General features: G+C 43.4%; 1 protein-coding gene across 2 annotated transcripts in view; it reads left to right on the top strand.

The window, feature by feature from the left end:
• The window catches only part of LOC109614569 (A disintegrin and metalloproteinase with thrombospondin motifs 2-like), a 132843-nt gene that overhangs the window by 29066 nt on the left and 75999 nt on the right, over positions 1–27778 (top strand). For both annotated transcript variants that reach the window (XM_013133529.3, XM_013133530.4), the window contains exon 3: positions 24794–24962. In XM_013133529.3, the coding sequence (XP_012988983.2) occupies positions 24794–24962 (169 nt within the window). The remainder of the gene's footprint in view (positions 1–24793; positions 24963–27778) is intronic.

Below are 27778 nucleotides of genomic sequence, written 5' to 3'. Positions count from 1 at the left end.
GCCTCAACTATAGAGTAGTACACAGCAGTTACTGGCTGGGATTGGTACAATTTCTCAGTGTGAGAAATGAACACCTGTACTGATAATGTATATTTGGCATTTTTGCTGTTTTTTTAATACTATAATAAAAACCAGTAAGGCTTTCAAAATTAATCCATATAAGCGAGTGATTCATTGAAAATGAATCTATCTTATAAATTGAGAGTGTTAACATGATGACATTTTGCTTACTCTATAACTGAAACAGATTGTCTTTTGAGGTTTTTTGGGATGACATAATTTTCATCCATCAACTAGTTACGTTTTTTGTTTACCACAGTCCCAGTAACAGCCACAGTAGCTTGAGGAGGTGTAGGGGAGCTGTCTCCATTTTAGTCACTGTAAGAATACGACACAGGCCCAGATGGTGGAGTAGTTCTAATACGCAGAACATAGGATTAATTCACAATCCAAAAGGCAGAAGTCAGGCAGGCAACGGTCAAAACACAGAGGATCAGAAAAGCAAAGGTACAGAAGCAGGCAGCCTCAAAAACATGGTCAAGAATAACCAAGCAGAAGGACATGTCGGTACACATGGGAAAAAAACTATAATCAGAGGAAACTCGATGGAATGTCTTAGTATGTCTTTACAAATACAAAGCAACACCTCACAAAGAATAAGGTGCATCAAACTGAACTATACAGAGAACAACTAATGAGAACCAGGTGGGTGAACAGGTGTTTAATATTCAGGTGATTGGGAACCGGGGAGTGAGCTGCGTTCATGGAGAACAGGAAGTATGCTTTGTTCTGGCAGCAGAGGATGTGAAACGACAAGTGTATTGGGAGTTGGTCTTACAGCCACAGCTGAAGTATAGCGTTGCCTTTTGTACTATACCAGAACTAGAGCTGCAGCTAACAACTAACAATTGTATTAATCTGTATGTAATTACTGCGATTAATTAATCGGACTAAAACCATTGCAAGTGTTTTATTAATTTTCATTAAAAGAGAACTTGAGAACATCATGTGAAAAAACAAAGGGTTTCTGCAGTGCATATGTAGTACATAGCAAGCTGTGTTCCTCTTTAGTGTGATTGTTGGTTAATTGATTAATAAAGAAAACAATAGAAAATACTATGCTAAAATACCTCTAAATTGTTGCAAATATCACCAATGTACAGTAAGGAAACTCTACCAGTTTTGTGGTGCAACTGAATGCTACATTAATGCACTATTCAGCAATACATTTGAGAAGAAAGATTTTTCACTTCAACATGCAACTTCTGGCATGATGCCAAACCAATACAGAGCTCTATTAAAAACAGATGTTTGTAGACTAGGGTTTTTCTAATCACTGCAGTCTGTTTCTTTCCATGTAGACCCAACTAAATTAGCTTACATTTTTTTCTTATCTGTGTTATTGATATTTTTCTCTTTTATCTCAAACATAGTTTAAATGTAATTAGATATTTTGTATAATACAAATCTGTTATCGAATGTTTAATGCATTATATTTGCTACCCATTCAGCTCTCCAGTCAGTCCCTCGGTTACTTCAATGATGACAAGAAATCCTCTCAATCTGATCAATTCTGCCTCCGTAGCTCAGTCTTATTGTCTGTCTGTGATAAGATGATGCTAAAGGGTGACTAAACTGGTATAGTGGAAGATACACAACATAAAACTATTGAATATTTCAGGAAATTCTGAAACAAAGAGCACAGATACTCTTTAACAAGGTAGGAAAGATAGGACAGCTTCAGAGGGAAGCTGGTTCCACCACTGTGGTGCACGAACAGAGATTTGACTTTGCCAAACAGGAGGTGCCTTCCCATAGTGGTGGGACAGCCAAGAGACCAGAGGTCGTAGAACAATGATATCAGTTTGGGTTTTAGGGTTTGACCATAGCCTGATGTTAAGTAGGGGCACTTCTCCTTGCTACCATTGTATTCCCCATAGGGGGAGTGCTGTATAAAACTGTGCTTCTGATGGGGGATTCAGCAATGTAGTCAATTGGTCACTGTACTGTCAGCACAGTGATGGGTAGTCAGAATGCAGCCAGGGTCAATTACTGGGCTGTACCAATGACCCACTGTGACCTCTGAATCACCATGGTAACAGAGAGAGGCACAATGTTCAGTTTGACCACATCTTAACCTTTTACTACAGATTGTCTGTGTTTGTGTGTGTGTGACAATTGTTTCCCTCCTTCATTCATTTCTGTTGTGTCTTTTAATACTGACATCACACACACACACACACACACACACACACACACACACAACAGAGCAGAAGTTCTATATCACACACGCACACAACACAGCACCAGCCGCTCCGATGCCAACTGTTACAACAAGAGTCCTGGAACCCTTAAATCTCTGCAATTTACAAACACACAGAAGACCCTATTGGCGCTGGAGTAAGTGAGGCTCCAGCCAATCAGATGCTTTTGTAATGAGTGAGCCAGCCCCCTTTGCCTGCCAGTCACAGATGGCTTCTGGGCGTGACACCAGAGAGAAGAAGGGATCAGATAGAGAAAGAGAGAGACAGAGAGAGGGAGGGAGAACAGAAGGGGGAAGGAGAAGGCGAGAGAGAAGAGAATGGTGGTGGTAGAGAGAGAGGGAAAGTGTGAGGAATGGAGAGAGAAAGAGAGAAATGAATTGTAATTAAATGGTTTCAGAAAGATAGGGAAGCACATATTTGAAAGCAAGATGAGGAAGGGGGGGGGTGCTTGGATGGTATCCATGCTATTTTTCTGTGTAGTCAGCATGTCCCTTCATATATTGTTGTTTTGTAACTTCTCTTCAATGTCCTATTCCTCACTTGTCACCCCCTTTTTTCTGTCTTACTCTCTGTCTTTCTCTTGGCTTGTCCCGTCTTATGAGTATTGTCTCGCACTCGCCTAATCTCTGTTCTTCATCCCTTAATCTGTCTCTCTCTTCCTTTTTCTCTCCATCTTTTTATGTTTATCAGTCTTTTCTTTAGTTTGTCCTCTGTTCTTAGTTCTTTCACTGCCTGATCACTCAACTTCTCTGTCTCCCTCTGTTTATTTCCATCCGTGGCCCAGTGAATTGGCCTGACCCCATCTCTCCCTCCCTCTTCATCTCAGTCAGAGATATTTGCCTTTGCGGTGTTCAAACATCCTCATCCTCAGAGGCAGGAGAGGAGGACGGGAGGAACGGAGTGTGGATTGTGATTCATCAGTGTCTAATTGGCTGCAGTCTGATCTGTATGTTGTAGCTCTGTCAAGGCCTGCAGTCTGATCTGTATGTTGTAGCTCTGTCTAGGCCTGCAGTCTGATCTGTATGTTGTAGCTCTGTCTAGGCCTGCAGTCTGATCTGTATGTTGTAGCTCTGTCTAGGCCTGCAGTCTGATCTGAATGTTGTAGCTCTGTCTAGGCCTGCAGTCTGATCTGTATGTTGTAGCTCTGTCTAGGCCTGCAGTCTGATCTGTATGTTGTAGCTCTGTCTAGGCCTGCAGTCTGATCTCTATGTTGTAGCTCTTTCTAGTTCTGCAGACTGATCTGTATGTTGTAGCTCTGTCAAGGCCTGCAGTCTGATCTGTATGTTGTAGCTCTGTCTAGGCCTGCAGTCTGATCTGTATGTTGTAGCTCTGTCTAGGCCTGCAGTCTGATCTCTATGTTGTAGCTCTGTCTAGTTCTGCAGACTGATCTGTATGTTGTTGCTCTGTCAAGGCCTGCAGTCTGATCTGTATGTTGTAGCTCTGTCTAGGCCTGGTGTTCTTCATCTGGTTTAGGACATGTTGTACAGAAAAAAGGACAATATGGAAAAAACACATCTCGAATAAACATCCTGGATCATTTATTTTAGTCTTATCTGTCCAGAGCCATGCTATAAACGGTCAGTTAAGATTTATACACACACAAACAGTCAGAAGCAGACACTGTAAACTGCACTTGAGAAAGTGCTGAATGCTGAAAGAAGAGAAACCCACGCACATGCACAATGCAGGCACAGTAACACACACAGACACACACACACACACACAGACAGCTGGGGGCAGCTTATGATATCTGTGTCTCCACTGGCATCCGGATGAGCCACGAGACGAAACGTCAGGTAATTAAAAGTGGAAGGGAAAGAGAGAGAGAAAGGAAAGGAGAGAACAGAGAGGAATAGAGGAGGAGAGAAAGGGAGAGAAGGAAGGAGAGAACAACAGAGAGGAATAGAGGAGGAGAGAAAGGGAGAGAAGGAGGGAGAGAACAACCGAGAGGAATAGAGGAGGAGAGAAAGGGAGAGAAGGAAGGAGAGAACAACAGAGAGGAATAGAGGAGGAGAGAAAGGGAGAGAAGGAAGGAGAGAACAACAGAGAGGAATAGAGGAGGAGAGAAAGGGAGAGAAGGAAGGAGAGAACAACAGTGAGGAATAGAGGAGAGAAAGGGAGAGAAGGAAGGAGAGAACAACAGAGAGGAATAGAGGAGGAGAGAAAGGGAGAGAAGGGAGGAGAGAACAACAGAGAGGAATAGAGGAGGAGAGAAAGGGAGAGAAGGGAGGAGAGAACAACAGAGAGGAATAGAGGAGGAGAGAAAGGGAGAGAGGAATGGGCCATTTGGAGCTTCCCCTCACAACATTATAATAAGGATTCATTGTTGGATATGAGTTATTATTGTTTGATATGACCGGTGTTGTGTATGTTTTTGAGGACTTCTGTCTTGAAATGGAAATGAGTGTGCAGAATGAGCAGCTTACTGACACCTTGGGGGACACACCCACACATACACACACACCCTCCATGTGTATGTGGATCAGATCTATAGTCATTTACACACACACACACATCCTCTATGTGTATGAGGATCAGATCTATAGTCATTTGCATGTGTGCATCCAGGTCTGTATGTGGTTGAATGCTGATGTCTGTGTGTGTGAGTGTATGTGTGTGTGTGTGTGTGTGTGTGTGTGTGTGTGTGCATGCGTGCGTGCGTGCACTCTTTTACCATAGTTTCTGTCCAGTAGTTAAATATTTAGGATCTGTCAAGCTGGCTCAAAAAGGACTTGACTTCTAGGTACATCCGCCCTAGGCAGAGAGAGCGAGAGAGCGAGAGGGAAGGATAGAAAGAGAGAAGGGGCAGAGGGGCGGGTGGAGAGAGAGGGCGAAAGTGAGAGGGAAGATGGAACAACATGGCTAATAGATTGATAGAATGGAATAAAAAGAGAGAAGTGAGTGGGATGACAGAGGTGAATGAAGTTAAGTCAGAGTGAGAAAAAGTTACATGCACACTACCCCTTCACCCCCTGCTCTCAGATCTGGATCCTTCTCTCCTCTCTTCTGTCCAACTGGGACTGAGAAAGAGATAGAGCTGTCATGATCGGAATCTGTTTGCCTGTCTGTTTGTTTTATGTTGCCATGGCAGCTGTAACCAAAGCTAGCCTGTGTCAGGTGTCTGTCTGGCCCTTCCTTTGAACTAGAGAATTGCTATGAAAACACAGCGGTATTTGGCTGCATAGTTCATATCCAGCTCACACACGTAGACTCAAACGCAGACAGAAACACACATCTGCACGCTATTCGTCCCTAGTCACTTCCTCAACTTTTCCGTTTCCATTTGAAATCCCTCCATGGGTGTAAAAATAATAAAATCCCTCTCTATTTGCATTGTCCAGTTGGCTAAGTGTTGTAGCCTCCCCCTCGGTAAGCCTAGTAAATTTTTCAGCAGCCGTAGTACCTGTGCCTAGCCTAGCCGCTGCATTCTAGCTGCTGTGTTCTAGCTGCTGCGCTGAGTTGTCATTGACCATTAGTGTTAAACCGATGCTCTAGGTTTTCGCTCCTTCCTGCCTTTCTTTCCATCTCCACCTGCTTCTCTCCACTTTCTTCTCTTCCAGTTGAACTTTGTCTCCTCCATGGTTGCAAAGGAATGTCCAACATAATGCCCCCTCAGAATGCCCTCTCAGAATGCCCTCTCAGAATGCCCTCTCAGAATGCCCCCTCAGAATGCCCTCTCAGAATGCCCCCTCAGAATGCCCTCTCAGAATGCCCTCTCAGAATGCCCCCTCAGAATGCCCTCTCAGAATGCCCTCTCAGAATGCCCCCTCAGAATGCCCTCTCAGAATGCCCTCTCAGAATGCCCTCTCAGAATGCCCTCTCAGAATGCCCCCTCAGAATGCCCTCTCAGAATGCCCTCTCAGAATGCCCTCTCAGAATGCCCCCTCAGAATGCCCTCTCAGAATGCCCCCTCAGAATGCCCTCTCAGAATGCCCCCTCAGAATGCCCTCTCAGAATTTCCTCTCAGAATGCCCTCTTAGAATGCCCCCTCAGAATGCCCTCTCAGAATGCCCTCTCAGAATGCCCTCTCAGAATGTCGTCTCAAATGCAAAACAGAATACCTTCCCTGTGTTTTTGTAAAAAAAAAAAAATACGGCTATATATATACACACTGTCATTCAAAATGAACCAGTCACTGACAAGGTTAGAAATAATGAATTAATTAATAATAAAAGAAATATGTCATTCCAACATTGCTTTCAGCGAAGAATCCTCCATTTGCAGCAATTAAAGCCTTGCAGAGCTTTGGCATTCTAGTTGTCAATTTGTTGAGGTAATCTGAAGAGATTTCACTCCATGCTTCCTGAAGCACCTCCCACAAGTTGGATTGGCTTGATGGGCACTTCTTATGTACCACATGCTCAAGCTGCTCCCACAACAGCTCAATAAGGTTGAGATCCAGTGATTGTGTTGGCCACTGCATTATAGACAGAATTCAGTGAGGTATTGTATTATTGCATTATGTTCACTGCCAACGTTTTTCTTTCTTAAATATATAATTTTTCTTTGTCAAGTTTTATGTTACTTCTCAAAATAGGTTGCTGCCACTTTCAGACAATTTCATTCCAAATATCCAACTGTACTGTCTTGCGTAGCCAAGATGTATTTTTTTAGAGCTCTCTTTTTGAAGACTGTCGACAGTAGCCAGCATTTTGCTTGTAATTTGTTTACTGTTTTCACTATTGTTGACTATTGAAGGCTCACTTTCAATAAAATAAATAAGCTCAACAAGTGTATTAATGTGTGCAGCTTTTTTGCTCAGGATAGCTAGTATTTTTTGTGCAAACACATCATCTTCATACCCCCTCTGCTGAAGTACTTGAAAGGTTGTGTTGGTCGTGGGAGTGTGGTGGTGCTTGAACTGATGATTATTTAATTCATTTGTAAGATTTTGTGTGAACTCTTCATTGGTAGATGAAGAACAAGGCATGTGTGTTGAACCGAAATGCAAAAATGCACTGATAAACTTATAAATGGGCAGCCGACAGCTAATTAACTAGCTGTATTTATATCATGCTTATGCTTACTGTAAAACTGGTTTGCAGTCTATGCAAATATTTTGAATTTTACACACTGTGCATCGCATTTAAAATAATGACTGCCCAGTTTGTCCTGTCTCCAGCTGCATGTCTGGCGTGAATCTGTAGTAAGTCGATCACACGCAAGCGAAGTGCAGAAATGTAGTCACCTTGCAACTTGCCGAGAGAAAGGGTCAGAGCCATGCAATTCCAGCAAATGTTCCCTGCTACCACCTGGCTAGTGGGAGGGCCTGGAGCAGTAATGGCATTACTGGTAAAGCTGTTATTCTGTCAGTGTCATAATCATCATCATATTGGAGATCAGCAGGCTGGATGAATGTGGCTTCACAGGAGCCAGGAGAGAGGTCTGGGTTATGTTAATGTTACAATGATAACAATGCTCAACTGGTTTTTGGGGGGCACATGTTCGCAAAAGGTTTTGCTTTTCCGGGGCAATCCTTTCAAATGTAATTTTTGACGTGCGTTTTGAAAGCACATTAACACACTTCAAACAGTGCGTTGCCAGGGAATTACTGCACACGTCGGTGGATGAACTGAGGTGTGCTCTAATACCTGGCAACGTGCGCTCTGTGGTGTGTCGATGCTTTGTTTCTGTGAAATGGTAACTGTCTCCATGTTTGCCCAGCCACGCTGGCCTTGGATAACAACTGACACTCGCTCATACAACCACCATGCATTTCCCTCCTTTCTTACACACACAATCACACACACACACACACACAAAGTGGATCGATTCACTGAACAACAGGCCTGGCCCGTCCACCGAGGCGTACTCTGAGCCCAATCGATCCCTCTGTGAGTCTCATTGGAGTCCACTGTATTTTGAATAGAGGCTGGTGGGCCGACACACACAAAGACTCGCACAAAGACACGCACACACACCCACACACAGCCAAACACACACAAACACACAGACACTGAAAAATGTGGGCCTTTAGTGAGACATAAGCTCTTGGTAGTGATCTTTTATAGTGGCTTTGGCCCTGGTCCCTAATCTCTTTAACACCCGTGGTTCTGTTAGCTGAGGACTTCTAGTTGTGTGTGTGTGTGTGTGTGCGAGGGTGTGTACCTGGTGATATCTGGAGAGTACACCAATGAAACTGTTTCTTTAGGACTCCCAGCCCTGCACTTAACCTGCCAACGATTTCACTTTTAAATGGAGAGATAGAGAAGGAAGAGAAGGACGGACAGAGGCCTGGATGACACAGGGTGAACCAAAAGATCATTATCAAAATGGTAACTTGCAAGTTCAGAGCTCTTCGTTTTCTCAGCAGAATTCTAGAATGGCTGGTGTTGGTTAGCTAATTAAAGCTGAATTATTGATACATAGCTCATTAATTATTCAGGGCGGATAATGAGAGCAGACCAATGATAAACACAGGTACATCTGCCCAGAGGAGGTTAAAGGGAAGGAGAAGAGGAGGAGGTTTGGCCTTTACTGTACCGCTGGCTGTGTGCCTGTCCTCTCTGTTTCTCTCTGCTTATCACTCTTTAACCCAATCCAATACCTCTTCCTGTCCCCCTGCTATTCCTTCCATCTATGCTCCCATCCTGCCATTGGCTCTGTCAGCTTCCCTCCTACCGCCTCTCTACCTCCTCTGTCTCTTTCTTTCTGGCTGCGTACCTCCTTTGCTCTGCTCACACCCTCTTTTCTTTCCCTCCTTCCTCCCCCTCTCTTCCAGTCCCTTTCCTGTTGCTATGACATTAGCTGGCTGTATCTTTCTAAGGCTGGCCTTGAGGGACGGGACTAAGGAGCTAAGTATTGCGCTTTTCATTTAATTACTCTCTCCCTCCATCACTCCCTGCCTCTCTCTCTCTCTCCCTCCCTCTCTTCTCTCCATCCCTCCCCCTTTCTCTCTGTTGGCCCTTTCTATTTCTTTCTTTCTCTCTCTCTCTGTCTGTCTCTCTGTTTAGTGTTCTCATTTGAAAGACAGAAAGAGTAGGGGAGGGGAGTCATGACATTACAGAGCATCACACTCCCTCCTCGACCCAGTCCAAACCTTCCTAAACATGTGTCTCACTGCTCCCTGTCTTTCGCTCTCATTCTGTCTCTCTTTTTCTCTGTGTCACTCTCCCTCACGCTGACACGCACACCACACCCCTGCTAACCCTGTTAAGCGCACACACACACACACACACACACACACAGCGTGAGTAGACGTGCTGCAGTGTGTTGTGGCCAGGCCCAGGGTTGACCTTGATTACCATGGTGATGGTGAGGCTCCTCATTAGTGCTTGGACTGCAGGAAACAGCTGGTGATGAGAGACCAGTACTGTCCTAAGACACTCTCACACACATACACACACACGCGCGCGCGTGCGCACACACACATACACGCGCGCACACACACGCACACACACGCATACACACATGCACACAGCTTGTGATGAGAGACCAGCACTGTCCTAAGACCCCCTCACACACACACAGACACACACACACACACAGACACACACACACACACAGACACACACACACACACACAGACACACACACACAGACACACACACACAGACACACACACACACACACAGACACACACACACACACAGACACACACACACACACACAGACACACACACACAGACACACACACACAGACACACACACACACACACAGACACACACACACAGACACACACACACACACAGACACACACACACACACACAGACACACACACACAGACACACACACACACACAGACACACACACACACACACAGACACACACACACAGACACACACACACACACAGACACACACACACACACACAGACACACACACACAGACACACACACACAGACACACACACACACACACAGACACACACACACAGACACACACACACACACAGACACACACACACAGACACACACACACACACAGACACACACACACACACACAGACACACACACACAGACACACACACACACACAGACACACACACACACACACAGACACACACACACACACAGACACACACACACACACAGACACACACACACACACACACACAGACACACACACACACACACACACACACAGACACACACACACACACAGACACACACACACACACAGACACACACACACACACACACAGACACACACACACACACAGACACACACACACACACACACACACAGACACACACACACACACAGACACACACACACACACACACACACAGACACACACACACACACAGACACACACACACATGCCCACAAACAGGAACACTCTCCAATGCACATGTACACTTTTCAGGTCTATTCTTTTTCTTTTTAATTGAAAGCCTCTTGGCCCAAACTTCCTGAATCCGAAAACCAAAACTCTAATTTTACCATTACCCTCACCTTAACCAAAGCCTTAACCTAACCCATAAGCGTACAAAAGCATTTTCTAAAGTCAATGCCATTTAGGTCCTAAAAAGTTAGTGAAAGACACATACACACTTGGATAGAAACAATAATCTAGCATTCATGCGTAAACTTAACCAAGACTTAACTTTAAACCTAAACGTAATGCCTAAACCTAAAACCAAGCCCAATTCTAACAATAACTCCAGTTGTACATTTTAACCTAAAACCTCAACAGTCCACAGTCAACACTCCCATCACACACAAACACATATACACACACACATTGTCTAGACTCAACTTTCCTCACACACACAGACATGCACCCCCCCCCCAAACACACATAGTCCAGACTCACCCCCCCCTCACACACACACACACACACATAGTCCAGACAAAATAGTCACACATCTGTTTGCTCTTCTTTCCCCTCTCTCTACTTTTTCTCCCACACATGCTCTGTCTCACCTAACTATTATAAACAGCCCACCAACAGACCTGAACTACTGTGTTTACTGCCTAGTCTTTAGAAAACCCTTGCCAGCCTCCACATTTTGGCTCAGCCTCTAATACACTTGATTCTTCCTGTGTATTTCCCTGCTTTGGGCTTCATGACAATGGGCCCTGCTTAAACACACACAAACACACCGCTAGGCTACAATATTCTACTGCTGTCACCTTTGTCTTCATAAATGTCTTCATAAATCTCTGTCTCTCCTCCTCATCCCCTCTTCTCCTCACCTTCCACCTCATCCCTCTTCTCTTCACCTTCTTCCTCATCCCTCTTCTCCTCACCCTCCTCCTCATCCCTCTTCTCTTCACCTTCTTCCTCATTCCTCTTCTCCTCACCCTCCTCCTCATCCCTCTTCTCTTCACCTTCCTCCTCATCCCTCTTCTCCTCACCCTCCTCCTCATCCCTCCTCATCCTCATCCCTCCTCTCCTCACCTGTCCTTCTCTCCCAAACCCACTGTTGATGACACTCTTGTTCTGGGGAGACAGGAGTGCTCCTCGTTCCTGGTCAACTTGAATTCTTGGAATAATCTCCCGTCCAGTCAGTAACCTTTGAACAATAGTCAATTTGCTTTCTGGGCTAGGTTTCCTTTCTGTGCTAGGTTTCCTTTATGTGCTAGTTTTCTTTTTTAGTGCTAGATTTCCTTTATGTGCTAGGTTTCCTTTCTGTGCCACGTTTCCTTTCTGTGCCAGGTTTCCCTTCTGTGCCAGGTTTCCTTTCTGTGTTAGGTTTCCTTTCTGTACTATGTTTCAGATGAACCAATGTTTTGGTATTTGTTGTGAAAAGCCTTGTGCCCAAAACATTTTCAATGGGACAGCCAAGAGATTTCTATAGTTGGAACATTACTCCCATGTCACGCTTCTGTTCCCGCCCTGGTTATGCCCAAGTCCCACCCTTGCCTGGACCCGCCCTTGTATCCCCCTAAACCCCCGGGTCAGCTCTTGGTCCCGCCTCTAGCCAAACCCTTGGTTGTGAAGTCTGGTGTTGAGTTGGGTGGTCCACTCTGCACTCCAACTGTCATTCAAAAATAACCTTGGGTCATATTTCCATATCCTAATGAACTCAAGGCCCAGTGTAAAATAATGTATTTGTAGTGGCAGGTGTGTTAATTGTTGTAGACAGAAAATGTATTTTCCTCTCTTCTCTCTTCTCTTTCTACCAATGCTTGTTCTCTCCAACCAGAGACTCATTTAATCTCTAATTTACCCACTCTGATCCCTATCCTCAGAAGCTGTGAAAACAGAGAGAAATGGAGATGAAGAAACATCTCACAATTCAAAGGTATCCCAAGGCCCATTACACTCCCTCCCCAATCCATTTACATTCGGCAGTGTTTTGACAGATTTTTGTGAAAACTGAGAAACAGACTATGAAAATACAAGAGTGGGTGGGGTGGTTATAGAAAAGGGAGGGGGGAAAGAGAGAGGGAAAGGAGGAAAGATGGGGAAAATAAACAGATAAGTGAGGTGGAGGCAGGAGTCAGGAATCCTCTCATCTAGACATCACAGGCCTCCACACAGACTGCATGGAGAGAATATGTAAAAGCGAGTGAAGGAGAGAAAGAGAGAGATAGACAGAGAAGGAAATGAGAGGGGGGGGTTAGATAAAGGGGAAGGGAGGGAGGAGGGTATAGAGTAAAACACATCCGGAGGGTGAGGATTTTATAATTCCGGCTTCTAACCTGCAAACAGGCTGTCCTGGAATGTCAGAGGCTGGGTTAGGTAGGACTATTATATATGATCCTGTATTCAGGCCTGAAGTAGCAGCATGGCAATAACAAAACAGAGAAACACCACAACTACTTAGCATAAACATCTCTATCCAATTTATGTGTGGGTTTATTTGTGTGTGTGTGTTTATTTGAGTGTGTATATGTCTGTGATTTTGTGTGTGTGTGAGTTTGCATGTGTGTGTGTTCATTTGTGAGTGTTTGTCTGTCTGTGTGTTTATTTGTACGTATGTATATTTGAGCTACAGGTAGCATTCCCTCAGTGTCTAACAAAGCAGCAGTTGTCATAAAATCAACAGGCAAGTGAGCATGATCCTGTCATCTGTCAGCTTCATGAGTGGGAAGTGTGTCTGTGTGTGTGTGCGTGTGTGTGTGTGTGTGTGCGTGTACGTACATGTGTGTGCAACTGAGCTTGTCTGTGTGTGCGTGTGCATGCATATGCGTTTTTCTGTTCACACGTCTGGGCTACAGGGGTGGGTAGCATCGTCACACCTCTTTCTTTCTCTTCCTCTGATTGGACGTTGTTCCATTATCAGGACAATCTGATTGGATGTGGTTCCATTACCAGCACAATCTGATTGGCTGTTAGCATCCGTCTGTCAGCTGAGACAGCAGGTGGGGGAGGGCCTTGGTTCCGCTCTGTTGCTAGGTTACAGGTATGCCTGATAGATGTGGAGATAGAGTAAAGATAAGGACGAGGATGGGCGTGTGTGTTGTGGGGGACTTGTCTGCAAGGGAAAAGGGTGGGGTTGTTAAGGGATTGGGTAGGTGAGAGAGAGGAGGGACATACAGCGAGAGAGACAGGAAGACGGATATATATATATATATATATATATATATATATATATATATAGAGAGAGAGAGAGAGAGAGAGAGAGAGAAAAGAAGGATAAAGAGAATGATAGAGAGATTAAAAATATTATATAGAAAGGGGAATATCGAGAAGGAAAAGAGGGATTTATATATATATATATATATATATATATATAGAGAGAGAGAGAGAGAGAGAGAGAGAAAGACAGAAAGATTTAGAGAAACATGATGGGGTACAAGTCATGCACTCTTTTTTACCCAGAGTTTTCACAGTCAGGGTCACCAATTGTTCGAGCAAAGAAAAGACACATCGACACACTCACGCGCACAAACGCACATTCTTGTGATCCTCCCTCCCGTGCAGCTGATCTGAGAGAAGTGATTGGTTTTTAATCCATTAAGATCTGTAATCACCGTCTGCTTCAGATATCACTATTCAGGGAACTGCCTTTCCACTGCACTGAGATTAAAATCACTGAACAGTCAGTCACAGCTAATCGAGGTCATCTATCAACACACACACACACACGAGCGCGCAGACACACTCACACACTGATCAATGGCGCCTGGGTGCGTCCAGTCTAAGAGGGATTGATGAGGCTCCTCCCCTGGCCAGCCAGTATTCCGTGTTTGGGATGAAGTGTTAGCAGGAATGGGTAAATGGGCTCAGAGCACACAAAGGCTACAGCGCCGTCATCAAAACCACTAATCACAATCTATTAAGCAGCTTCAAGGCTGTCACTTAGCACTGGGAGTTGTACTGTACAGACACCATTTCTGTTACTTGTACCAATACGCATGCACACACACACACACACACACACACACAAACTCACACACATGAATGAACACACATATTGCTCGTATACAGTACATCTTACAGTATATTTCCATGTATATGTACGAAGCCTACTCAGATACAACATGTATATGTAGCTGTAGAAAGCCTCTTCAGATATCTCTCTATAGCTGTAGAAAGCCTCCTTAGATATTTCCACGTAGCTGTAGAAAGCCTCCTTAGATATCTCCATGTAGCTGTAGAAAGCCTCTTTATCTCCCCGTTGCTAAAGAAAACTAACTCAGATATCTCCACTTTACTATAGAAAGCCTCCTCAGATATGTCCATTAAGCCTCCTCAACCCAGATCATGTAGTAAAAAAATCTAAAATGTTTTTTTATGATGCCAATGTAAAAATGCAATTAAATGTGTTCAGGAGTCATAGATTACTCACTAAGTTACTTAGTCTTACTCTGAATACATCCAGTACAACACATGTGAGGACCATCTATCAAGTAAAGATGTTTAAGTTCAACTATGAAAATCACAGACCTTGTTTGAAAGAAGGGTGGTGACTAGTAGATGGCAAACAATAACAAATCATCTTTATTGTCTCTTTAAGTATGGTCAAGTATTAAACCAACCAGACGCATCTATTTATTTGACCCTTTTTTTTTCACTTGGAAAAGCCCATTGAGCCCCAAAGTCTCTTTCATAAGGGAGACCAGGCCAAGAAGACCAAAACGGTCAATACATAGAAATATAAAGTTGTCCTTCTGACCTGAGCTGCAAGACAGAAATTCAACTTTCTGTAGATATTTGAATACAAGCAAACACATAGTTACAAATAAAAATAATGGTATAAAAACAGAATTGTTCATAAGTACGGTGGTATATTAATGAAACGGTACTTAAATAAAATGGTATACTGTCAAAACACTTCTATTTTTAACAACCAACATCATACGTAAAGATGTTCATAGTAAGAGGCAGATACTTTAAAATCTCTCCATATTTAGTCCAAGCTTATCATGTAGTCTCATGTGGATTGTCACATCTAGCAGTTTATTCTTACAGTAAGTGACAGTGCTTTGGGGGTAGTGTCTACAGGCCACAAATGTAGACAGTGCTAGAAACAGTTGTTTGGTGTGGTTTGAATTTTCAACTTCTGAATGTGTTTGAGGGGTGAGTGTTGAATTGACAATTATGTTGGTTGTTCATAAAAAGCTTTTTGACAATAAATGGTGTGGCTGTAGGCTTATCCAGGTCTGACAGCATTTAGGCATGCACACACCACTTTCACTCTCACTTTATCATCAGAAACAATGTGATGAAAACTTTGGATTTGGCTTTGGCTGCTACTACCATGATTTAAATATACATCACTGGGAAACTGTCACACAATGTATTATGTAATGCTGGGGGACAAATATTTCCTTTTTTCAAATGAACCACAAATATAAAATGTGAAGGTTTTCATGCCCTTGTCTATGGCACACTAAAATAAGCTGTGGATCAGAAACTGCCTTCAGAAGTTCTGTAATTTGTTGAACAGAGTTTGCCTGTGAGAAATTGAAGCATTACATGTTCTCAGATTATATCCACCTGTTTCTGGAAGGCCCCAGAGTATTACAGAGACCATATTTAAACAACCACACCATTTAGACTGAGGAGCTTTCAAAGGTCCAGGAGAATGTTCTGGAAAAGCACCAGTCAGACCTGAGCTATATAAAAATCCCAACTTTCAAAGTCCCCCGGAGCCCAGTTATATCCATTAGCACAACCACGACTCTGCCTAGAGCAGGCCACTCAATGAAACTGAGCAACCGGGCCAGGAGGTTGGTGGTCAGAGAAACCACCAAGAGGCCAACATTAACTCTAAAGGAGATATAGCCAGGATGGGCAGTAGTGTCTATGTGTCAATGATTGCCAGAGTACACCACAAAGCTGGGCTATATTAAGGAGAGTTAAGTCAAGCCATTGAAGAAAATACATTTTATTGAATCCCAAAGATTATGTGCCAAAGTGTTCTCTACTTCTTTTGGCCTGAATGCAAAAATGCAGTGGAACAAAGCCAACACCCATGGTAAGGCATGGTGGCAGCATCATGTTGTGGGGACTAGGCAGGGACTTGGAAACATCTGGACTAAGGGCAAGATTAATGTAAATATGAGAACATTCTAGAGAATAGTCTGTAACAGATTTATCAGTCTGCAAGAGATCTGTAACTGGGGCAGATGTTTACCTTTCAACAAGAACATAATCCTAAACACACAGCCAAGGCTACAATGGAGGGCTTAAAAGAACGTGACATTTAAATGTCCATTAATAGTCCCATAAATCAAGGCCAAATCCAATTACGAGTCTATGGTAAGGTTTTTAACTGTCTAACCGGTTGGTGAATACTTATCCAACACATTTAAACTTTTTGTTTCACAATAGAACAAGAATACGAAATGATTTCACGTCTTCAAAATGTTGTGTGTTTTCTTCATCCAAGAGAGAGAATCCCAATTAAATGTATTCAATTTCAGATTGCACAACAAAACATGAAACATACTTAGGGGTTTAATACTTGTGCAATCCACAGAGAGCGTTGATTTCTGTTTCAATTTTACCACAGTTCCTTGTCCTGCATGGCTTGACAAGGTCGTAAGCGTCATTATATTGAAAGGATTTACCCATTTGCAAGCAACATACCAATTTGTAGGAATAAAATTGAATAAAACATAAGAGGTTCCAACCATTAAATAGCGAACATCCATTGAGTCAGGGTAACAGACCGATCTTACTCGTGTGCTCTGTACGAATGAAGGCACCACTGTCAACTGGAATCGACTAAGGATTTCCACTGAGCTTAACGGAACACTCAGACTGTAAAAAAAAAGAAATGGAGGGGAAGCAGTGGTGTAAAAACAGTAGAAAATGTTAAACAGTCACGGTTGTGTGTAGGTCATGTTTTAAACTCACAGCCAATTGGAACGGAAAAACAGGAACGTTAGATCCGAGAAATACTCGACACACGCGCACGCACACACAAATACACTTACACACACACTCAGGCATAAATACACACGTTGCGACTGTTCCATGTCTTCTGGGCCAGGAGGACATCTGGTGGGCCGGAACGCTGCTGGAACAATGTCGGAACGTTAGAAGAATGGTAGAGAAACTTCCAGAGGAGGATGAGCCTCATTCCACATGTGCAGACTGTCCATGGACTGCTACTTTAAACTTCCACCGTGTTTTATTTTATTTTACTGCTTCTTCTTTTTATCTACTTCTTTCTTTCTCAGCCACATTTTAATTTTGAGGTCTTCGTCTATTTCCTTCCACTATGTCTCTCATGGCCTTATCTTGTACATCAACCTCTACCGTTTGCCTCACAGTTAAACAATTTTTCTCTCATCCGTTATTGATTACTCCTCAATATCCCTCTCCTCCCGTTCTCATCTTTCATATCATTTGTCTTTCCCTTCTAACCCACCCACCATATTCTCCCTTCCTGTTTTTCTCTTTTTTATATCTCTCTCTTTTGACCACTATTTCTCACTCTTTCTCTCTCTCTCTCTCTGTCTGTCTCTTTGATTCATAACATCCATAGCCTGAGTTTTTTAATCTGAAAACAGAGGTAATGAATGGGATGGACAGAGAGATGGGGAGGGAGATTCCATCCTTAGACAGCCTGCCCTCCCAAGTTTGTGTCTTACCAACACTATGTCAACATCCCCCAAACCTGAAAGAAAACTGCCCGCAGCACAAATGGCACCTTATTCCCTATTTACTGTGGCTCTTTGAACTAGGAACCATGGGGAATAGGGAGCCATTTGGGCTGCAGACACGGAAGTTCATGTTAGAGGAAACATTGAGAGGAGTGAGGAGGAGCGAGGGGAAAGGAAATGGCCGAAGAGGGTGGTTTTATAGAAGAAACGTTACAGAGAATGTGCATGTAAGGAGGAGTCAAGAAGGAGAAGGGGGTGTAGAGTGGAGAGGCGATCCCCACGTGCTGGTTGACCTGGTTGGTTTCGGAGTGTGTGACCTGGGGATGACAACAGGAAGTGCTCTGTTTATTACTGGAACTGGGACTAAACCCTAAAAGGCCAGGTCTTGGAGAGAGTCCTATGGTGTAGTAGATGATCTAGTTCCAACAATACTGCTTTCTACTCTCCCGTCGCGTATCTCTTCTCAATCTCTCGCTTCTTTCACTTGTTTCTCTGCTGGGGGTGGTGTGCAGTAGTACACCGAGGTCATAATGGATGGATGTGCAGCTAGTTCGCAAAGTCTTCCCTCTGTTTCCATGGCTTAGACAGGGGCTTCTAAAGTGGTCCAGACTAATGCCATGCAATAAAAATGACAACTTAAGTAAATGGTGACTTTTGAATTGTGAATTTGGTCTATTCAGGATTTGGCTTGTACGTGTTTATCAGTGTGTGTGTGTGTGTGTGTGTGTGTGCGGGTGTGTATGTGCGTGTGTTTGTCTGTGTGTACTCTATGTGTATCCCTGAGTGTGTTGTGTATGAATGTGTGTGTGCGTACCTGTCTTCCTGTTTGTGTGTGTGTGTGTGTAGGTGGGTGTGTGTGTGTGTGTGTGTGTGGGTGTTCCTGTATGTCCTGGAGTGACGGCCTGCGTTTAGAGACCACTCTATGTAATGAGAGGGACAGGGTGACAGGACCAGTGTTGCATCACTAAGTCCCACAGGGCCTAAATCACAGTGACATCTGCCACCAGCACAAGACCAGATTGAAATAATTGGGCAACCTCTTCTCCCTGTTGGAAATTAGGCGAACTGTTTAATTCACAAAACAATCTGTTTAAATTCTTAAATGTCCTGTGAATATCTCACTTTGAAAAAGGGGATATTCTGTTTGCTCTTACACAAATAAGGCTGTTAAGCATTATACTGCAAACAGACTATTTATGAAATAGGGGATTTGTGTAATAAGGGGTGATGTTTGGACGAGCTGGCCATTTAGTGGTCTACTCTACAAATGCATTTTTGATAACAGGTATGTGCCCACATTATTTTGTTGTTGCTGTTGTAGAACTCCCACACCATTCCAGCACAGACAAGCTGCTTACTATATTTTGATGAAACATTTTGGGACATGCCCTCCAATCTATTTCTTACACTCATGAATGAGTTTGACTGGATATGATCTTCTAACAATACTGATCGCTCAAGCCAACATCTGGCTTGGGCTGTGTGGGTGTGCTCCTCACCAGGTTGACAGCATTAATGCATTTACACCTCAGACACCACCAAAACACCAGCTATCCAGGTGTCTGCCATCGCCAGGTAACAATTGACCCGATTGAATCCCTGCCATAGCAACTGTTAATAGCCAGTTCGGAGAATGGGTCAGAACCGCCACGGGACCAAGAAGTCCTGGCTGAGTGAGGATAGTATGGTGTTACCTTGATCCTTGACCACAGCGTCCTCCATGATACTCTCCTGCTATTACACTTGGCCAGGACACTTAGCCTCCTCTCACGTTACACTGCTGACAGACAATAGGGCTTTTTATAGGCCCAGGATGTCCTCAAAGACAGAGGCTCTCCCAAATGACACCCTATTCACTAATTACAGTTCTTAATCTGATCTTGTTGTTGCAGGAATCTGTAGTCTGATTACTTTAATAAGGATTCGCAAGTAATCTCCACTTCAACATTTTAGATTTGGTTCACGCTTGACAAAAATATATCAACCTCTCCAGAAAAAGATATTCTTTATAATCCATGTAACAGTTGACATTTTCTGCTGCTGTAGGATTTTGTTCCTGTTGTTAGTAAATTATGTCATTTGGCATGCAGGCTTTTTACATAAAGAGAAGCCTCCTCTTGGCTGTAGCGGCCATATTTGGAGCTCTCAGATGATGACTTGGAGGCCTCAGCAGGGTTGTGGTTTGTGTCACGGTGTCAATGACCAGGGAGATAATAATAGCCTGCTGTCTTAGAGTGGTACGTTTAAAGTGTCTGTGTGTGTGTGTGTGAGAGTGTGTGTGTGTGTGTGTGTGTGTGTGTGTGTGAGTGTGTGCGTGTGTTTTGTGTTTCCTAGGGTAGCAATAATAGCAGGGCCAGATGGAAATAGAATTGTAAGGTGTAGACTAGAGATAAATCTGACTTTATAGTTAGTGTTATTATGCTTTAATGCTTTTTACATACTTTTCATTTTTATTCCATTCACAATGGTAAAATGAAGCTGGAGTCGAATCGAAATTCTACAGTAGAGAAGGGATTTTACAGTTAGTGTTCTCTAACCTTAAATGGTTATAATTTCATGATTCGTAATCTTTATCTCTTCTTCATGATTATAATTTTCTACTATTCTATTTTCCGATATACAGTAGAAGAGAGAGCTATGCCAGACAGTTATGTACAGTCAGTTTCCAATAAATTCCCATAATCCTCTTCTGGTTACAAGCTTCTCCCTTGTTCCTGTTTATTTGTTCATGTTTCTAAGAGAACATGACGCTCTCTTTGGAATCTATAGAGACTTTGATGTTTTATTCACTATACTTTTAGACTGGAGAGGTCCTTTCCCCATCCTCTCCCTCTCTACAATCGATCCGACCATGTCTCCCAGTCCCACATGTCATATTTTTCTTTGACACGACTCTCCTCTCCTGTCTGCTTGGTATTCCGGAGCGGGAAGCCATGCACCAGCACAGATCCATCAGCTCCGATCGGAATGCCGCACCACGGCTGAGAGAGAACAGAGGGACGAATGGAATTAGAGAGAGAGAAAGAGAAGGAGAGAAAAATGGAGTGGGTAAGAGACGGTGAGAGAGAGAGAGAGAGAGAGAGAGAGAGGGGGCAGGTCACCGGCTTGTTGACATCCTTCCAAACCAATGCCTCAGTTTGACAGACAGAGAGAGAAAATAGTGTTGAATAGAAGGATACTAACACATCTTGGAGTAGACCAACTGTGTGCAGGCTTTATGACTCCCTGTTTAAGATGTATAAACATCAGTACTTTTGCACTGATGGGCAGGGTGGGACTGACATTCTGTCATTCCAGGTAAATGCCTGATGATCAGGTATATTTCTATTATTAGGGGGCCAAGCTGCAAAGTTGTTTTTGGTTTTTAATTTTGTTTTCCTTTCCTTTTTCTTTGCTAAATTATGCTTATCTGATTACTATGGTCCTCAAGGGTGGAAAAATAAGCTGGTGTGATTGAAACGCCAGGGACAATTTCTTGTCACTGTCTGCCCCTGTAGACTGGGATCGTTGTAGTACTGCTGATTCAATTACGTTTCTTATCATTGTAGTGTAGTGTCATTTTTCCCTGATTTAATGACTGGTAATAGTGTGAACACTTTTATAATGGGATAATTCAAGGGAGTTGGTCAAGCATGGCTGGTCAGGGAGATGGTCAAGCACTGCATGTTTCTCCTGACAGTTTCAGAAGAATAATTCCATCAATTTGTCAAATTAACTGTAATATGCTAACATTGTTAAGATTTAATTCATTTCAATCCCCAGCCATACAATGCTGTAATTAGTTGATATTAGCACTTGTTAGACTTAGAACTTATCAGGCTGGGTATTAATAAAGGGACATTTCATTTTTTCGCATGTTAGACATCCTTGCAGTGGTTTGTCTCTATAAACTGTGTCCACATATAGTTCTAAAGGTTTTCTTAGAGGCTTAATTCTGTAAACATACATTTTTGTGCATTTGAAGAAAACAAAATACTTGGTATTGTCAGTGGTAAATTGCCAGTGTTGTTCCTTTCACTTTTGAAATGTCTCATATAAAAAAGGTTTGGCAAAGCGTGTACCTTCTTCTGGATCATGCTATGGTTTTGAATGGTATAGAGATAGAAAATGGTGTCAACACTGTAATATCTTAGAGAACCTTAGGATGGAGGTGGGGTAGGCAAGATCTAGCTGTGTGCATATTTAGAAATTAATTTTGTGTCAAAGGGCAAAATAGGAAAATAACACAGATTGAGTAGTAGACATTTATAATAGCAGTAGTAGACATAGCAAACTGTTTTTGCACCACCATGCCTTTAAAGACCTCAAAGACAGGATGGTTGTGTAGTTCATTTTGTTGTTTTGAAGAATTTGTTTTGGTGAGTCCAGCCACAGAATTATGGCTTGCGCATTCTACTGGACAGCCAAAACATCTCAGAAATTTAACTTTGGCAAAAACATTTGGATGATGCTTCAACACTAACAGTAAGTGGAAACAGTAAAGTGGACTAACATGCTAACAAATGAAATATCCTTTTAATATTGAACTAAACAGACTGGCAGTTAATATAAAACTAACCAGGCTGGGTGTTAATATAGAACTAACCAGGCTGTGTGTTAGTATAGAACTAACCAGGCTGGGGGTTAATATAGAACAAACCAGGCTGGGTGTTAATATAGAACTAACCAGGCTGGGTGTTAATATAGAACAAACCAGGCTGGGTGTTAATATAGAACTAACCAGGCTGGGTATTAATATAGAACTATCCAGGCTGGGTGTTAATATAGAACTAACCAGGCTGGGTGTTAATATAGAACAAACCAGGCTGGGTGTTAATATAGAACTAACCAGGCTGGGTGTTAATATAGAACTAACCAGGCTGGGTATTAATATAGAACTAACCAGGCTGGGTGTTAATATAGAACTAACCAGGCTGGGTGTTAATATAGAACTAACCAGGCTGGGTGTTAATATAGAACTAACCAGTCTGGGTGTTAATATAGAACTAACCAGTCTGGGTGTTAATATAGAACTAACCAGGCTGGGTGTTAATATAGAACTAACCAGGCTGGGTGTTAATATATAATTTACTTTTTATAACACCTTTATCTCATTGCAACGACTCTCAGAAGAATTAAAGACAGTGGTAAGCTTCTCTCCTAGAATCTATACAAAGCCACTGTTTCTTTCCACCCTGCTCATAGAGCCAGAAAGGCAGGCCACTCACTCACCTGACGAACAAAGTTAGTGTTGTGGGCATCAAGCTGCCTGAGAGAGTCACTAAAGCGTGAGGTGACCAGGAAATCCCTGCTGACCGCGGCTCCCAACTCCCTCGGATGATGCTGGCCAATTTGCATCACCAATGGGGTTTCCCAACTAGTCAGCTAGCGCATTCGTTCCCAGGCCTCTCCCAGGAATCCCCGGACATCTCGCATTTTTCATGCAGGCCTGAAGTAGCTCATCTGAATCAATGAGTCAAGGTTTGGGGTTATTAGTAGACGAGTTGATTCTGGTAGGTTAGCTCTGGGACACATCCTGATACATGGAGTGGCTGGGCTTCCCGTCAGAGGTTGGGGAACCACGGAGCGAGCGGCCCAGTCAAACCCTCAGCCCTAAACTGTGGTCGTCAGCTTGGCGCTACGGAAGCGTCCGAGACCGCTGTGTCACCTGGGAGTCTTAGAGTGCTGTTTCTGTGTTAGCTCTGCTTCAATGCAGCATAACAGCACACTCACTGCATCGCAAACCACTGGAAACCTCCTGCAGCTCTTTGCCAAGCAACAATCTCTCTAATTTCTCTCTTCACTGTGCCTTCTTCATGCTGCTTGTTAGAAAGGGAAGAGCGACGGTGAGCGTATCAGACGTGTCAATGTTTGCCTCTCTCTCTCTCTCTCTGTGTTTATTTCTTCCTCTTCTTTTCTTACTTTCCCTCTGTAGCACTAGAAACCCCAGAATGGTTTCGCTCCTCTGCAGTCGGTTGCCGTGGTAATTACCAGTTGTCTAAACAGACAGAAGGAATTAAAGAGAGTGACGGGCAATTTTCCCGAGCGCCTGTTTTTTTTTGGTGTGTGTGTGCGAGTGCATGAGTGCTGTGTTGCTTTTTGAAATGGTGTGTTTCTCATGAACAGTGCGTATGTGTGTGGGTGTATGTGTGTGTGTGTATATATGCATGCGTGTGTCAGAGCGGAGAATGGGTCAGGAGGAATTACCTGACAGGGAATATTAGAGCGGGATCTGATCTGGACAAGCTTATTTCCTCTTACGGTGGCTCTGATACTAGCCGTCACTCATTCTCTCTTTCTGTCGCCTCTCACAGTCGTGTCTCTCATCTCTCTATCGCTACTGTCCTTGTAAGTGTGGCTTATCCCCTGCTGACAACCCCCAGGAAATAAGAGAGGGATTGGCCAGTTACATGCTCCTCATGGCTGTCTGACTTCAAGCTACAGGGGGAGACTTTAAAAGCAGTGATGACTGGTGGGAGATGGGATATGTGGCGAGCCCTAAATCTGGTTTGTTATGCATTGTACTAACATGGTCTAACTGAGTAACCCCCCCACCCCCACCCCCCCCACCCCTTTCTCTGTCTGTCTCCCAGGCTGGTATGATCAGGACGGAGGAAGAGGAGTTCTTTATTGAGCCAGTGGAAAGGGGGGATGGAGTGATGAGGGAGGAAGAGGGAGAAGGGCGTCAACATATCGTCTACCGCTCCACTGCCGTGAAGAAAACCCCCGCCAGTAGCCCCACAGCCGACTACCATTCCAGAGGTCTGTGATTGGTTCTTTACTCACCTGCGTGGCAGAAATGTGCCGTTGGTCAATGTGGTCACTCAGTTTGTTGTGTATTCAAGGTTTAAAAAGACTTTCACCTTAAAATGTCAGTCTTGATTTGCCTGAAGTAAACCAAAAATGTACCATGCCGACAAAACAAAACATCCCAATTTACACTTCCTGTGATTGAAGGATTAATTTACTGTTGTGTAAAACTGCCTCAAATGAAGATGCTGTCTGCATGACATCATTCCATATGGACCAATGAGGACACAGAACTGGGCTGTGTTCATGGGTGTGATTGGATGGAACTGTGTGCGCTGGTCCAAACGTGTAGGTGAATATAACAGCGGTGTAAATTCTCAGTCATTTGTTGTTGATCTTGGGGTGTTAATTGTTGGTGTGTATGTGAGATTCCAGTTTTCATCAGTGTCTTGATGTCAAAGCGCCTGGGCTCTATATGCATGCTATTCAACAGGCCCCGTTGCTGCTGTTTACTGTAATGTATGAATATGAGACAGCAGTTAGAACAAGAACTTTGTGTGTGAGGTCTTAGACTTTTCACCATCTTTGGCCTCAGTTGTTTGATAGGGGAAATGGCTGTCCAATCACCATGATTGATTTAGTACCCAGAGGTCAATTGATCATGACCTTATCAAAGTGAAGGCTGTTTGATAGCTAAACCAGTCATCATAGCAGGAGTGTTCTGAAATAGACAGGAGCCTTGATATGGTTCCGGTTTGATCAATGCCTAGAAAATGTAAGAATGTGGTTTGGCATCAGCATGAGATGTGTGTGTGTGTGACTACAACCATTTCTTTTTACCAGTGCTTTCTCTCTTACAGTTTGTCCCGATTGCTAACACACTACAAGTGAATCAGAGTAAAGCTTTGCACTTGGTAATCAATTCTGCAACACACATTGTGCAAAACACTACACACAGTTGTGCACATTACACACTTTGTTCAATAATGAAACCCCTTGCAGTTACTGGGAAAACACTTCCATTCAATAAGCAAAACACACTTGAAATTGGCAACACCCCCACACACATATTACAACATTTAAACTGTAACTGAACACCAATCAGTCATACTAACCTTTCTGGATGCATTACATCCTGCAGTTACACAGGACAGACCAGAGCAGCTTTGTGTGGTCTTGTTGTTGTAAACACCTGCAAAAGCAACAAATAATCTAATTTTGTGTTGCTTGAACTGTGAGTAGATTTACTGCACTTGAACAACTTTTCACAGAGGCCTGTATGAGAAAATAAAAAAGGTCTACAAAGTACAAACGACAGCAGTGTTTTGAATACACCTGACCAGTGTGCTGAATACAGCTGAACAGTGTGTTGAATACAGCTGACCAGTGTGTTGAATTCAGCTGAACAGTGTGTTGAATACAGTTGACCAGTGTGTTGAATACAGTTGACCAGTGTGTTGAATACAGTTGACCAGTGTGTTGAATACAGCTGAACAGTGTGTTGAATTCAGCTGAACAGTGTGTTGATTACAGTTGACCAGTGTGTTGAATACAGTTGACCAGTGTGTTGAATACAGCTGAACAATGTGTTGAATACAGTTGACCAGTGTGTTGAATACAGCTGACCAGTGTGTTGAATTCAGCTGAACAGTGTGTTGAATACAGTTGACCAGTGTGTTGAATACAGTTGACCAGTGTGTTGAATACAGCTGAACAATGTGTTGAATACAGTTGACCAGTGTGTTGAATACAGTTGACCAGTGCGTTGAATACAGCTGAACAGTGTGTTGAATACTGTTGTCCAGTGTGTTGAATACAGTTGACCAGTGTGTTGAATACAGCTGACCAGTATGTTGAATACAGCTGACCAGTGTGTTGAATACAGCTGAACAGTATGTTGAATACAGTTGACCAGTGTGTTGAATACAGCTGAACAGTGTGTTGTGGCTGCTTTGAATGTGTTTCCTATTGATCCAAAAATGACCTTTTTATTTATAAATATTAAGTTTTGATTGCAGAATGTCATTTTGACATGGCAGTTAGATGACACGATGAGCCCAATTCTGCATTTTGTGTGTTAGTAATTGTGAAAAACTGTAATGTGAAGCTGGTGGTGCAGAAGGTATGTGTGTGTGTGTGCATGCGTGTGCGTGCGGGTGTGTGTGTGTGTGTGTGTGTGTGTGTGTGTGTGCGCACGCAGGCACATGGATGTTGCTGATAGATTGGATCAGTCTATTCTGAGCAGTCTACACCAGAACATCTAATAATAAAGAAAGAAGAGGGAGATGAAGATAAAGAGGGAGAAAGAGAGAGAGAGGGGGGAGAGAGAGAGAGGAATAGAGTGGGTGAGTGGGAGAGATGGGGGAGAGGGGGGAGTGGTAGAGGGATAAAGAGAGAGAGAAGTGTGTGAGTTTCCATAGGAACGCCCAGTTAAGATCTCAGAAAAGAGACAGACTTGTCGGGTAACAACAACCCCCACCTACTGGTTCTGACACCTGGCTGGCACACACACCAGAAATGCACACACACAGAGCACATACTTGCGTGCACACACACACACAGACACACACATACACACACCACAAGCACACAACAAGCACACCTACACCACAAACACACACACCACAAACACACACACCACACACCACAATCATGCACACACACCACAAACACGCACACACACCACAAACACGCACACGCACACCACAAACACACACACCACAAACACGCACACACACCACAAACACGCACATGCACCACAAACACACACACCATGCACACATTACTAAAGCACACACACACACACCATGCACACAATACTAAAGCAC

Source organism: Esox lucius, chromosome 4, assembly GCF_011004845.1.
Source record: "Esox lucius isolate fEsoLuc1 chromosome 4, fEsoLuc1.pri, whole genome shotgun sequence".
NCBI classification, from domain to species: Eukaryota; Metazoa; Chordata; class Actinopteri; order Esociformes; family Esocidae; genus Esox; species Esox lucius.
The sequence above is the reverse complement of the archived record's forward strand: the minus strand, read 5'-3'. Positions and strand labels throughout refer to the sequence as shown.